We start from the raw sequence: 14,890 nt of genomic DNA on the forward strand, positions 1-14,890 counted from the left end.
TTATTCCTGGGCATCATGTCATTGTGTGACAGCTAAAAGCTCACAGTATCACTACATCCTATTCACCAGTGAGGAAATGTTTCCAAGGTATAGAAGACGTTCACATAAAATGTTGTTTTTCCAGACTTGGGAGCTAGCTCAGTTGGCAAAATGTCTGCCTTGCAAGCGTGAGACCCTTGAGTTCAGACCCCATGAATTAAAGCTGGGCATAGTAGTGTATGCTTATAAGCCCAGTACTGTGAAAGTAAAGACAGACTGATTCCTAAGGCTTTCTGGACACCAGCCTAGCATTCTTAGCAAGCTTCGGGTCAGTGAGAGACCCTGTCTCAAACAAATATTTTTTAAAGGTGATGGCACAGAATGGATCTCAGGGTTTGACTCTGACTTAAAAAGGCATACAGGTATGCCCACAGAATCAATCTCAATCTCTCTCTCTCTCTCTCCATTTTTGTTATTTCTATAAACGCTTACAATTCCTCACCCACCAATCACACTGCCTCCTAGTGGAAGCATTTAGTAATTGCAGGTCACATTGCAAATGGAGTAGCCTTTAAGTCCAGAGCCCCAATGATCACCTGCTCCTTATGGTTCATGTTTGAGCCTTCCTTCTGTTTTGCCTTCCCCATTATCCTGTCTGGCAGTAATCGTCTGGTGACACACAGATGTTTCTGAGATTGATGTCCCACTCCCATCTTTATTCTCTTCCTCCCCTGGACCACATCTTTTTCCCCAGCTTCTGTGTCGCCTCATCTCAATATCTGTGACCTTTTCCCTTACTTGCATAGAATTCCTATTAATGTTACTGCCTCTGGCTCAACATCATTTCCCTGGCTTAGCCTGTCCTCTGATCCCTTAATCTTGCCCTCCTGGACTCCACCTCTGCTTTGTAGCCAGTGTGGAGCATGGTATCCTCCTGAGCCACCTCCCAGCCCTGATAGGGAGGAAAAGAAAGGACATATGGGAGCCCTGCCATTGAGGTGCATGAGCCATTGTACACACAAAGCTCCACCATAGCCATTTCCTTTAGGACAGGCCTGGATGACACAGAAAGCTTCTGCATCCCTGCCTGGGCTTCCTTGTGTTTCTCTTGTCCTCTAGGGACCCTCCAACCACCTCTCCAGAACCAACCTCCAAAGGTAGATGTGTCACAGATCAGGGGACTGTTCACCTTTCCCATTTGATGTGAGACACCCTGTCCCTAACAACAGCCTCCATCACCACACTGAGACACTGGGCAATGTATTCAGTTCTGTCATCTAAGGAGAATTATTTCCAGCCTGGAAACGGTGATGACAATGCACAGCCTGTTCTATGTCCCTCCATCCTTGGTCACACGAGGAAAGTTCAGGCTTCTTTACTTTCCCCAGCCTGTAACTCACAGCTAGGAAATGTATATTTAAACCCTGGATCTGCCCCAGGATGAAATGGTTCTTTCCTGAGAAACATCTGTGTCTCGTAAACAGGCTTACAAACATCTGCGGGACAGAAAAATCTCCCATCCTTTCAAATCCCCACATTCTTGGTTGATCAATGCCATCTGGTGAAGGCCATGCTGTTCCTACGTTGGTGGCAGCGCATCACGTTGAATGCCTGGCTTCCTCTCACTGTCCTCTCCCAGCGTCTAAGCTCGGTGTCTGTGCCAGGGTTTGGCTGTGGGGCTGGGCAGGGGTGTAGCCAGTCTTTTGCTACTTTGTGAATTCTTCTCTCTTCCACCCTTGTCCACAACACTAGCTAAGAGAGGAAAAGGGGATACAAAGTGAAGGAAAGAGCTCTGAATAAGGTCAGAGGTCAGAAAGCTGGAGATGTTATTGTTAGACAACTTCCTGCTGATTAGGGGCATTGAGTTCCTTGGGGCAAATTTGCCTTTGCTGTCAGGATGTCTAATTTCTTCTTGTTTCTTCTTGGCGCATGACTACTTAACAAACTTCTACCAACAACAACAACCAAGAGCCCAACAACAATCCACTACTCTGTGCCCCAGAATTTGTATACCCTCTGAAAAGTCCCCAGAATTCCAAATGTCACACAATTGCAGAAACTATCTGCAGCTGACAAAATCACACCCCTGCTAGAGCACGGGTCAAATCATAGTCAGCTGCTGCAGACAATCTAATGTAGCCCCATATCTCACACCTGGGGTTAAAATAAAAACATGTTTTTATAATATTTCTGTGTTTTTTAAAGAAGCCAAAACTCCAAACTCCTCACAACACCAAGGTCTCTAGGAAGGAGCACCCCAGCCTGATTCTACGCTCAGAGTCACCCTGCAGGTCATAGGCATAGTTCTCACTCACCTGATAAACTGAGATCAGACAGTCCACAGAAACTACCCCATGGGAGGGGGAAGCTTGTGGTGAGACAGTCCTCCGCATTCAGAAGCTAAACTCAGAGGTATATTTAATATTTAATCCTTTCATCAAGGGTCTGAGGCACTGCTAGCTTCCAACCATCCTCGGTTGCATGACAAGTCAGAGAAGGTGAAGGTCAAATGGGAAACTGGTCCAGAGGGGAAACGGTCCATCTGAAGAAGTAATTGATGCCCAGGGAGCCTAGCAGAACTGTGAATGTCGCACTGCACTGGGAAAGGAGGTGGCAGAATGTGTGAATGTGGCCCTGGGCTGAAGGAGGAAGGTGTCTGGTTAGAGAACAGGAAAGCATCAGAGATTAGGATGAGCCTAGAACCTGCCTGTGGGGTTTCTGCCCTTCACCTCCTGACATCCAGCCTCTCTGGAAGCCACGAGAAGCCCACGATCCTTCTGTTGGTCTCCTTGACTTACCCACTGTGCTAGAGGCTGTAATATGCTTCTTCTCTGTCTGGTCCATCATTGGCCTTTCAGGTTTCCACACGTACCTGATCAGCTCCAACCAGACCACAAACGAAGACGTAAGTTCCTGACTGTAACATGTGGGTATTTGCTTGGTTAGCCTTGAAGGGGGAAGAGGGACAGAGAGATCAGGGGTCTCCTTCTCCCATACGACCCACTCCAGCTGTGAGACCCTTGAGGACAGAGAATGCAGTGGACAGCCGGGGTCCTGTATGCATGTACAGGGCATCCCTCCATCCTCCTGTATTTTGCCAAGATGTCAGAGCCATCCTAAGATGAGCCAAGTAACGCCCAATTCCGACTTTAAGGAGCCTCTTCAAATCCTCTTAAATAATTTTGGAGGCAGCTGACTTCTTGGAATCTTAACTTTCATCCTTAATAGCTCTGGCTTCTGGAGGAAGTTACCCTAACGTAAAGTTGAACTTTGAGTTCAGGAGCATCTGCCTATGTGTAATTCAGGTAGAAGGGAGAAAAAAACAGAAATCATAATGCTGGAAACGATTTCCCAGCAAGTGTGGTTCTCTCTTGATCTTTATCCTGAGATGTTTTTTCTATGCATGTTAAATGTCTCAGAACGGATCCAGCTCCTGTAAACTAAAGCTAAGGAAAACAAATGGTGGTGAGAGAGATTTAAAAAAAAAAAAAACTGCCAGAACAGCACATTCGCTTTGGTAACTGTGAATATTGGAACCTGCAAAACAAACAATTTTAACAAGAGGCTGAATTCTCAGTCTAAATTGGCCATTAAGGGACCCATGCTAATGGTGTTTCAGGTAGCAGTTGCTTAATTACAACTTAGGGTTTGATAGGAGCCCTTGCTCTGGATTCATGAGGGCCTGAATTTGATTCCCCAACACCCATGTAAAATCTGGACATGACTATACATGCCTGTAACCCCAGCATTGGTAGGGGAAGTGGAAGAGATGGGGCAGAGACAGGCAGAACCTGAGAGCTCACTGTCCAGCCAATCTAGCTGAAGCCACAAGTTTAAGGTTCAATAAGAGCCACTGTCTAGGGCAACAATGTTTCCAGAGAGCAGTAGAGGACACTGGGCATCTTTTTCTGGCTTCCATATACAAGGCACATACCCTTACATGGTCAAGTGTGTGCACCCCAAACCTACTCCACACATCAGAAAACAAAACTTAGGGTGCATGACATGAACATGAAAGAGTTTTCATTTTCCATTAGAGGAATTTCCAGTGCCACGGTGTAATCTTAAATGAGGATATTTTTGTCCCCAGGGATTGTCATTCTCTCCCTAATCTAAGATCCTGTTTGAGGAAATTTCTAACTTTTCCTATAAATGCTTGTTTTCCTAAGAAAAGTGCCTCAGCTTCTCCCAGAACATACTGTTCGAAGAGCCATGGAAGCAGCGTGTGGCATGAGCTTAGCTGGTATTCCCCTGCTGAGCTATATCCCAGTCTTTAGTTGTATCTTTCAAAGGCATCTCTGGGTTCAGTTAGCCCAAACTCTGGTGTTGGTCCTCCAGACATAATGTGTTATTGATGCTCTTTTTCTTTCAGATCAAAGGCTCTTGGTCCAATAAAAGAGGTAAAGAAAATTACAATCCCTACAGCTATGGAAACATCTTCACAAATTGCTGTGTCGCCCTGTGTGGGCCCATCTCTCCCAGGTAAGAGGCAGAGAGTGGTACACTGGTCACAGATCTCAGGAGAGCAGATCCCTTGTCCGACTTAACACAGCTCACAAGTAGATGCCTGGCCCCCACCTGGTGGGGCTGACCACACCCACAGATGACCTCCCCCCCCCCCAGGTCCACTCTCTTCTGTGTGACACTTAGACACACTCAATGGCATAGAAGCCTGGCTTCGTTTGGCGATGCTTCACTTCTTTTTGGTCTTGAGCTTAATTTGTGTCTGACAGGAAAGAAATTTTGTATATTTCAGAATAGAGAAACAGAAGCATGTGACCCTGCCCATTACTGACAGAAACTGAACTCCTGGGATGAACTGGGAGGGAGCCATAGCTAGTGCAGGAAGCAACTAGAAACCATATTGGGATAGATGCTAAAGGCTGAGGCGCAGGCTGTGATGGTTTCATAGTCCCAAGGGAGAGCCAGCCAAGGAGAGTAGGGATGGCACTGAAGATGGCACTATTACCCTTAGCAGTAACTGGCCTGCCCCGCGCCCCTCCCTCCCTCTCTTTCTGTGGAGGGGAGATGTGCACACAAGCATCTGAGTCAGCTTCCTAACTGCTTCCCATGCATCAACTTCTAAGATGTTCATTTCATGCCTGTGAAGTAGATACCATTATTTTCTGTGTTACGGATAGGTAAACTGAGACACAGAATCTAAATATTATGTTCAGGATTACAGCTAGCAGTAGTCAGAGAGGAGGGGCTGGTTTGGTTCTGTTCGGATCGTGGCTGTGCCCTGGATCTCCCCTCTAGAAGTGAGAAGGTATTTCACTTAATTTGTTTATCTTTGCAGGAGCCCACAGCTGAAAGATTTTGAACTTTTCAAAGAGATCTCTAAAATTTTTTTAAGAAATTAGATATTTTTAAAAGGCTGAAGTTTTAATATATTTGAATTTGTAAGGGCTGTGGGACTTTTAAAGTTACTTGGTTTGATCTCGTGATATTGATGTGGGAATTGAGGGGAATGGAAAGGCTCAGACTGAAAGGTGATGCGCTTATGCATCAGGCTGACAGGAAGTCAGTTGTACTGGAGAGCTTTATGTCAGCTTGACTGAAGCTGAAGTCACCAGAGAGGAAGGAGCCCCAACTGAAAAGAAAAATGGCCTCTGTGAGATCTGGGTATAGACAAGCCTGTCCAGATTTTTTGTTTTGTTAGTGACTGGGGGAGGGCCCAGCCCATCCCTGGCTTGTGGTCCTGGATCCTATAAGAAAGCAGGCTGATCAAGCCCTGGGGAACAAGCCAGTAAGCAGTGCCTTTCCATGGCCTCTGCATCAGCTCCTGCATCCAGGTTCCTGCTCCTGCTTGATTTCCTGCCCTGACTTCCTTCAATGATGAACAGTGATGTGGAAGCAGAAGCCAAACAAACCCTTTCCTTCCCAAGTTTCTTTGGCCATGGTGTTGTGTTACAGAAATAGTAACTGCAGCTAAGACCATATTTTGGCTGGACTGGGGCCATTGTCTTTAAGATTCAAGTCCTTTGGAAGGAACACTTCTCCAGAGTGGCCCTCCACTAATTGAAGTGTTGACTGGGGTAAGTCGTGAGTCTTGAATTAGACAGCTCCAGTCTATAAACAGCCCAGGGGTCCACAGAAGGGGAAAGGGACCATGCATAGGATGAGCATAGAGAAGGCAAGTGATGCTCTAGATTGGTGACAGGGACTGCAGCTCTATTTGGGTCATTTAAGTGGGAAGTCCCTGTTACAGATTAGCTCCAGTTTCTGAAGTTGACACACTGAGCTGTATTTCATTTTACTTATGGGGACCCAGGATGCTGGCTGGAATGACCTCTGCCCCCTTACACTCTCATCTCACTGAGTGTAACAGACTCTCAGGAGTCCACAGGGAAGGGCCTGGGCTCCTTTGTCTGTGTTAATGGTCCCCAGGCTTGGCCCCATGCTGATGAGGAGATGTTCATCTCTGCTCTTCTGCCTGGCCTTTCTTGCCTTTCCTTCCCTCTGCTCTTCCCTCCTATCACAGGACCTTCTTATCCCTTCAGCCTGTTAAGCAGCGCTGTCCACTTCAGCCTTGGCTTGAGTTACCTCTCAGGTGTTATGAAATGTGCTGCAGTGTCTTAGTTAGGGTTTCCATTGCTGTGAAGAGACATCATGACCAAGGCAACTCTTGCAGAGGACATTATTAGCATGGCAGCATCCAGGCAGGCATGGTGCTGGAGGAGCTGAGAGTTCTACAGCTTGATCCAAAGAGAGCCAGGAGGAGACTGGGATTCCACCCTGGGAGGAGCTTGAGCATAGGAGACCACAAAGCCCACAGTGACACACTTCTTCCAACAAGGTCACACCTCCTAATAGTGCCTCTCCCCACAGGACAAGCGTTCAAACACGAGTCTATGAGGGCTAAACCTAGCCAACCCAGCACACACAATGTGTTAGTAAGGAAATTTGTCTCTGTGTCCTGGTGAGCACAGAAGCACACATCCTGGTCCCCTTGCGCTGTCAACATCGGTGTAGAGGAGAATGCGAGAGGGTGAGGGCAGGAGTTGGGGCAGGGTGTCATACAGGGCCAGATCCATGGCTTAACCCTGGAGCAAGGAATTCATTTGGACATTACTGAGCGCTTGGTGTGGGGTATGCAAGAGAAAGGTGCCATCTTGAATGCCACATGGCCAGGGACACATGGTACACAGTGACATTTTGATCTCATCTAGAGAATGAGTAGGAGTTAGGAAGGAATTCAGAAAGGACAGCATGGGGCTGGAGCGATGGCTCAGCAGCTAACAGCATTGACTTCTCTTCCCGAGTTCAAATCCCAGCAACCACATGGTGGCTCACAATCATCTCTAATGGGATCCGATGCCCTCTTCTGGTGTGCATGAAGACAGCTACAGTGTACTCCTAAAATAAATAAACAAATCTAAAAAAAAAAAAAAAAAAAAAAAAAAAAAAAAAAAAAAAAAAAAAAAAGAGGACAGCACAGGGGCTAGGATGAAGGGGTGGGAAAGCTGATCAAGAGAAACCAAAAGAGCACATGTTCAGAGCTGAACAAGAGCAAGACTGAGGAAGTGAGAAGAATATGAGGGGGGCTGTCTTAGTTATGGTTCCTATTGCTGCAACAAAACACCATGACCGAAAGCGACGTAGAGATGGAAGGGTTTCAATTTACAGCGTGTAGCCTGTTGTCCAATGTCCATCTAAGAGTCTCCCATTGCAACTTCCCAGTACAGGCAAAGCTGCTCTGTCAGAGGTCAGACATGCCTGTTACTGCAGACCTGAGCTATAGCCATGCACCCTGTTCAGGCCTTGGGGCTCCCTTCAGGGACTCTCGGAAGCTAATTCCTCTTCTACTACCTCTATAGTACTTCCTGGGGTGTTCCAACAAAGTGCCATGATGGGGAGGGCTTAAAGTAACATAGAGTTCTCCCAGTCTGAGATTAGACGTCTGAAACAAAGGTACCAGCGATACAGCCATGCTCTCTCTTACATAGGAAGCTCTTGCTTGCTCTTCCCAGCCCCTGGGGATAGCAATCCTTGGTCTGCAGCTTATGTGTTCTAGTCTGCTTCTTCACGGGCACTGCCGTCTGTCAGTCTTAAGGACATCAGTCACAGTGTGCTGAGACCTCCTCAATCCATTAGGTGCTCATCTTCTCATGCTTGCCTTCGCAAAGTAGCCATAGGTCACAGATAGGGTCCCATCTCCAGGTTGTGGGACTGGCACAATCCAGCCCATCATTTTCCCCCTTCAGCGAGCAGGGGAGTGGGAAAGAATGTGACCCGGGTGAGGATGGTCTGAAAAGAAACACAGGGTCAGAGAGGAAAGAGTGTGTGCAGGTGTAGCTTGCTCTACATAAGGCACTAGCATGGTGCGGCCACTCACAATGTATATCTGAATTAATATGATAAGATGGCATGGGCTTGTCATGAGATGACATTAGCTTGAAGCTGGAGAGGAAAGTTGGGAACAATTATGACAGTGGGAGGTGACTAAGAGGAAGCAGCTGCGGTCTGTACCAGGTGACATCTAGACTAAAAAAGGGAACAACCAGTGCCACAGACCTCTTTTAAAGTAGAAGTGACAGTGAGGCTAGAGCTCCCCATTAGAGCACTCGTCTAATATGCACAAGTTTGAATCACGGTACCCTAAAGGAAGAAGTGATAGAATTTGGTAACTGGTGTCATGTGGAGGATCCATATGGAACAGCCCAAGATGCCATAGTGGATCTAGCACAGAAAGAGCCTGTTTTAATCTCTTTCTGCTACTGTGATAACACACCCTAACAAAGACAACTCACTGGGGGAAGGGTTTATTCTGGCTCACAGTTCATGTAACTTCACAACAGGGAAGTCCAGACAGGAGGTGCTTGATACAACTAGTCACATTGTATCTGCAGGAAACAGAACAATGGATGCTTGTGCTCAGTTCTCTTCTCCTTTTTATATAATCCAGGATCCTAGCCTAGAGAGTGGTACCACCCACAGTGAGAGGATTGCCCCACCTTAGTTAACCTAATCAAGATAATTTCCCACAGATGTGTGGAGGGTCTCATCTCCCATTCTAGAACCCATCAAATTGACAGCTGAGGATAACCATCGAAGAGGAACCCTAGGCCTAGATGTATAAATTATGTTGCTATCATCTTTGAGATTTTTCTCACTCTCTCCTTCCTCTGATTGTTCTCCTGCAGCCTAATTGACAGAAGAGGCTACGTCCAGCCCGACACACCACAGCCAGCAGCACCATCAAATGGGATCACTATGTATGGGGCCACACAGTCGCAGAGTGACATGGTAGGTACTGCCTGCATCAGGGTCGCTATTCCCTGTGATGCCTTTTCTTCTGATATGCCCTCTAACCCAATAATATATGCCTGGGAATTGCTTTAGTAGAAGGGACATCTGGATCATCCTTGTGACTGACATGCTAACATGGGGAAGGAAAATGACCAAGTTGGACAATATTCATGGAGGGATCGTGTCATCTAATCTGGCTGGCTTGTTACTTAACACACACACACACACACACACACACACACTATCTCTTTGTTTCAATAGCATACGTCAAACATATGTCCACAAAGTCAGGGAACAGTTAAAGTCTAGGATCTACCTTCCCACCAGGGCTGGACTTGTTTGATAGTCTCCATATCCTTGCTGTTCCTTGCTCAGTGTGTGCTGCTACCATAATAACGTGCCCTGCTACTAAAGGTGGGCAGTGGACATCGCCACACTTCTCCATACTCCCACCCTGAGTCTTAGACCAGCCTGCAGCCCCTCTATACAATCCTCAGGCCAAGGGCTACTTTATTTACAGTGTAAACCAAACTGCCTGCACACTGGAGCATGCAAGCAGTGTTTAGAACTTTCTGAACTTTCTGAGGTGTTTAGAAGGCAGTTGCCTCTCTGTTTGCATAAAGACATAAACTTCAAGTCCCTACCCACCCTGCTGTTCACCATTTGTACAGCTGAGTCTCCTACATGGAGTTTTCCTGTCATCCAGAGGAGCTGGCTTGGGGCTGGACTTGGGGAAATCTTGCTGATAAGCATAGAGAGCTGTAAAGTCAGCAACCAACCATCTCTAAGACCTGCAGCCAGGAAACCCTCCCCACTCCCTGCTCACCCATGGCACCAGCCTCCTGCAGGAAGATGCTAGCTGTGGGCTCCTAGTTGTGTTGCTTCGCTAGCTAATAGGTCTCCTTTGAGAGCAATATGGATGTAACCCAGTCTTTCCACTCTTCTCCATGAGCATCCTGCATACCCACACAAGAAACCCTGAAAACCGAATTTTCTCGGAGGGAAGCAAGAACAGAGAAAGTAGGCTATGTGCTCACCAAAGGGAAGATACTGAATTTATTAGGCAACAGATGTCCAAAGCATTTAACAGTCTCATTTAATCCTAAACCCACAGTGGAACATTATCTCTCAATTTTATTTTAACCGTAAGGGGGGATATACCAGAATTTCTACCAGCGTCTGTTGATTGTTTCCCTGACTGGTACACATGCTGATATACATGCATTCTCCCACTCACTCACCCAGCACCGTCCCTGAGGTTCTTGCTATGTGCTAAGGGCTAGACTCAAAAGATAGAAGGGCTATGATGCTCTTTCTCTCACACTCAATGTCAGCAAGCAGCACCATGTGGAAGCAAGCCTGTGATGACAGCGTTAGGGACCTTCACCGGACATCAGTGTCCAAGCAACATCAATGGTCTTGGCTTAGACTCTGCAAGACTCCCAAGCACCGACCTCAGAATGCTCTGCACGGTCTCTAGATTTAGAAGCCACCTTAAAGGTGCTGTAAGCCACTCTGGAATCTATAATGGGACATGAGGTGGTTGCTTTTATAGTGCATTGGCCAAACAACGTAAGGGAAGAGAGATTTACTGAGGCTCATGATGATGGCTCTGCTGACAGTTGCTCAGCCCCCTGTGCTTGGACAGGACATGATGGTGGCAGAGGTGTGTGGTGGGATGTAGTGGTGTCAGGAGCAGCTGTAACTGTGTAGCATGTGGTCTTCTCTTCCTGGAGAACAGAAAGCAGAGGGTGGGGGTGGGGTGATGAATGAGGACAGGTAGGAAAAAGATACCCTCTTTGTACAAACACCCAAGTGGCATGCATTATGCTCCCAACAGTCCCAGTACCTCCCTCTACTGGCCATGGACCAGTTGTACAACATGAGCCTTTGAGGGGCACAGAACCCTGCTTTACCAAATCCCTGAGCCAAAGCACCTCTGTCTGTCATAGGAACTATACAGAGGCATCTCTTCCACATGGGGGCGCTGTAGAGCCAGCCAGCAGTGGGCTTCACTGTAGAACCTTTAGGTAGATCCAGAGTAAAACGTCAAGGCCTTTAGATGCCTTGAAGAGGAACAAGGGTGGTGAGGGGAGAGAGAGCTAACTGCAGAGACCAGAGCACCATCATCTACCAGATACCTGAGCTTGAGAGTTGCATAGCCTTCTCCTGCCCCAAGTTTTCATCCATAAGGTGGGAACAGTAATGTGTCACCTGGTAGGGCCTCTCTGAAGATGAAGTGGGATAGTGGACAGCATCTAAATCTTGCCTGACACAAGTCAAGTACCATGCAAGAATCCACTCATATCATTTCCTCCCCGAAGTTCATGAATGGAAAGATCTGGCACACAGTAGCCTTAGAGCATCTGCACAAGAGAGGGCGTGACCGTGTGTGTAAGCGCTGGGTTCCTGCCAGTCAGCCCCGTGACCGTTAGCAGCTCATACTGCCTCGCTAGTCCTCAGTGCCCCTCTTTTGCTTACAAAAGAGGATCTGGGGCTTCCTGTATCTAAAGTCTCTTACAGCTCTGAGCAGCTGAGTCGATCTTTGAGCATCACAGTCCCAACACATAGGATAAGCCCACAGAAGAGGGTGAGCCATGACTCTGAGATCTCTTCTCCAGCCCATCATACCCCACAGTCCCCAAACTGAGTATGTCTATCCTTTCCAGAGGATGGGGCATTCTGAAGTCTGGTCTCTATGCCCCCTTCCCCCCAGAGTCACACTGTACAGTTCTCTCCCCACTTGCCTTGTGTTCCTTACATTTCTGGGGTAAGTCTCACTCAGTCGTGTATGCAATTCTTTTCATGCTGCTGGACTTTACTTTGCTGGCATTCTGCCGAAGCAGTTTTTGTCTCTGTTCATAAGAGCGTTTGGTCAGTAGCTTTCTTTCTCTGTGAACTCATTCAGTGTTGGTATCAGGGTGACACTGGCCTTCTATTATGAGTTCAGGGTTGCATTCTCTAGTCTTTTGCTGAATAAGTTGTGAAAATGGATGTCATCTTTTCTTCAAAGATGTGGGAGAACTCACTGGTGAGGCCTCTAGCCTTGAGTTTTCCTTCACAGACAGGTATTTTGCTCTGTGCTGATGAGTCTGTTCCAAGTTTCTGTTTCTTGGCCAGTGTCAGCCATGGGTGTCTTTGCCTGTGTAGCAATGTGTGCGTCTCATCTGTTCCCGTTGACCCATCTGTCTTACATCAGTACTGGGCTATTCTGGAAATGGATGAAAGATGAGATAACTGGAGGACTGGAACTGTTAAAGCAAATAGAAAGTTACAATGACTTATAAATATGGAAGGAAAGAGATGTAGGCAGAGACTTCAGTGCAGTTAAAAGGCACATGGTGCAGGGCTGGCCCGATGGCTCAGTGGGAAGAGCTGCTTTCCATTCAATTACAACCCTGATGACTTGAATTTGATTCCCAGAGCACACATAGAGCTACAAAGAGAAAACCAACCGTGCTGAGTTTTCCCCTAACCTCTACATATATTCTGTGCCATAAACACACCCACGCATAATAATGAGTAAGATAATAAACTTGAAATAATTTTTAATGCACATGGAATAATCCCTGAGAGACAAGTTGGGATTTTTTTTTTTTTAGACAGGGTTTCTCTGTGTAGCCCTGGCTGGAACTCACTCTGTAGACCATGCTGGCCTCGAACTCAGAAATCCGCCTGCCTCTGCCTCCCAAGTGCTGGGATTAAAGGCGTGCGCCACCACCGCCTGGCAAGTTGGGATCTTTTTAAAGGGTGGTCTTTGTTTTAATCTGTGTGTGAGAGAGAGAGAGAGAGAGACAGAGAGAGAGATACACAGAGAGAGACACAGAGAGACAGAGATAAAGACAGAGACAGAGAGAGTGAGTTTATGTGTGTTCACATATGTGAGTACAGGTGTCCACATACCACAGCACACATGTAGACATCGGAAGACAACCTCAGTTCTCACTCCTTCACTTCCACCTTGTTGGGACTGTGCCTCTCACTGTTCCTTGGTGCGTCTGCAAGGCCAGCTGGCGCATGATCTCCTGGTGATTATCCTAACTCTGACACCCAGCTTGCTCCTACAATTGAATGCCAGGTATGCGCCACCGTGTCTGGCTTTTGTGGGCTCGGAGGATCCAGCTTAGATCCTCACACTTGGGTGGAAAGAGCTTTACCCACCCCACTATTTACCCAGCCCTGATTTTGGTATTTATTTAATTATTTTATAAAATACACCTGACTTTCCTCTCTGAGAGGGCTGGAGCCTCCAGCCAAGGGACTCCACCAGGGGTCCTGCATCTTCTACTGTTTGGTTTGCCTTCTTTCTCTTTGAATAGCATTAGAGGCAAATGTATGTGCCCAGAAGTGTCCTGGAGATGCTAAGGTATGGTGAAATTAGCTATGGTATCTTTGGGGCTATTACAACATTCCTTTCATTAGACTTTCTTAGAATGCCTATAATTGACATCTTAACTACAGCTACCACACACACATGCATGCATGCTCTCGCTCTCTCTCTCTCTCTCTCTCTCTCTCTCTCTCTCTCTCTCTCTCTCTCACGCACATGTACACTACAGCCCAACAGAGCCAGCAGGGCATAGCCAGCAGACATGAATAGCTCCCAAGCTGTCTGGTGCCAGTGCAGCCCGAGAGAGCAGGCCTCTCCTTTGCTCCATCACTGAGAGCAGCTGGCCCAGGGGCTTGACATGGCTTCCCTTTGTGTGTATTTACTTTGTATGGTTAGCACTCACAATCAATTGTGGAAATCTTGTGTCCTAAACCTCCATGTGAAACAAACATACAAATCTTACCATGTGGAGTTAGTCAGTGTCATAAAGTGAAGTTTCAGCCATTTTGAAGCAAAGCCAAGTTTATTTGGTACAGACCCACGCTGTATTAAGTGGGGCTACCTGAGACCCCCCCCTCCCTCTCAGCATTTGTAAGGACCATCTCATTCCATGCTCATTACAACTTAGAAGGTATCCCCGCCTGTGATTTGAATGAGAGTGTTCCCCATAGGACCGTGCATTTGAACACTTGGCCCCAATTGATGGAGCTGTTTAGGGAGGTCTGGGGGAGTGGCCTTGCTGGCGTATGCCATCTGGGATGGGCTTAGGAACTTCAAAAAGTTCTCTCCCCCTCCCCCTGTACTTTCCCCTCCCTCTATACTTCCCCTCTCCCTCCCCTTCCCTTTCTCCTTCTCCCTGCCCCCCTCCCCCTCCTGCTCTAGTCACCATGCCCACCTACTGCCTCTGTCCCTATCATTATGAACCCTAGGCCAACATAGACCCTTCTTTCTATAAATTACTTTGGCCATGGTGTTTTATCACAACAATACAAAGGTCACTAAGGTACCATTTTATAGAGGACTAAACTAGGTTTCAAATCTTGGATAACTTGCTTGTATGTATTACTTTCTGACCCTGTGGCCAAAACAGTTGACAGAAGTCACTTAAGGGAGGAATTGTTTCTTTTGCTCCTGGTGTCAGAGGGTTCATTCCATCCTGGTGGGAAAGGTGTGTGGGACAGGAAGCTCGTACCCTGGGGAATGTTCTCCCTGGGCTGGCTTTCTCTTTCTCTCTTCTGTCCCAACTAGACCTCCCCACAACCCCAAGGCTGTGTTTGGTGCTGCCTGTGTTCCGAGTAGGTCTGTCTCTCTGTCTCTCTCTCTCTCTCT

General features: G+C 47.2%; 1 protein-coding gene across 4 annotated transcripts in view; it reads left to right on the forward strand.

The window, feature by feature from the left end:
• The window catches only part of Zdhhc14 (zinc finger DHHC-type containing 14), a 260,087-nt gene that overhangs the window by 227,079 nt on the left and 18,118 nt on the right, over positions 1-14,890 (forward strand). For all 4 annotated transcript variants that reach the window (XM_021186296.1, XM_029471060.1, XM_021186298.2 and 1 more), the window contains exons 6-8: positions 2,782-2,884; positions 4,352-4,461; positions 9,126-9,228. In XM_021186296.1, coding sequence (XP_021041955.1) covers positions 2,782-2,884; positions 4,352-4,461; positions 9,126-9,228 — 316 coding nt within the window. The remainder of the gene's footprint in view (positions 1-2,781; positions 2,885-4,351; positions 4,462-9,125; positions 9,229-14,890) is intronic.

Source organism: Mus caroli, chromosome 17, assembly GCF_900094665.2.
Source record: "Mus caroli chromosome 17, CAROLI_EIJ_v1.1, whole genome shotgun sequence".
In the NCBI taxonomy this organism is placed as follows: Eukaryota; Metazoa; Chordata; class Mammalia; order Rodentia; family Muridae; genus Mus; species Mus caroli.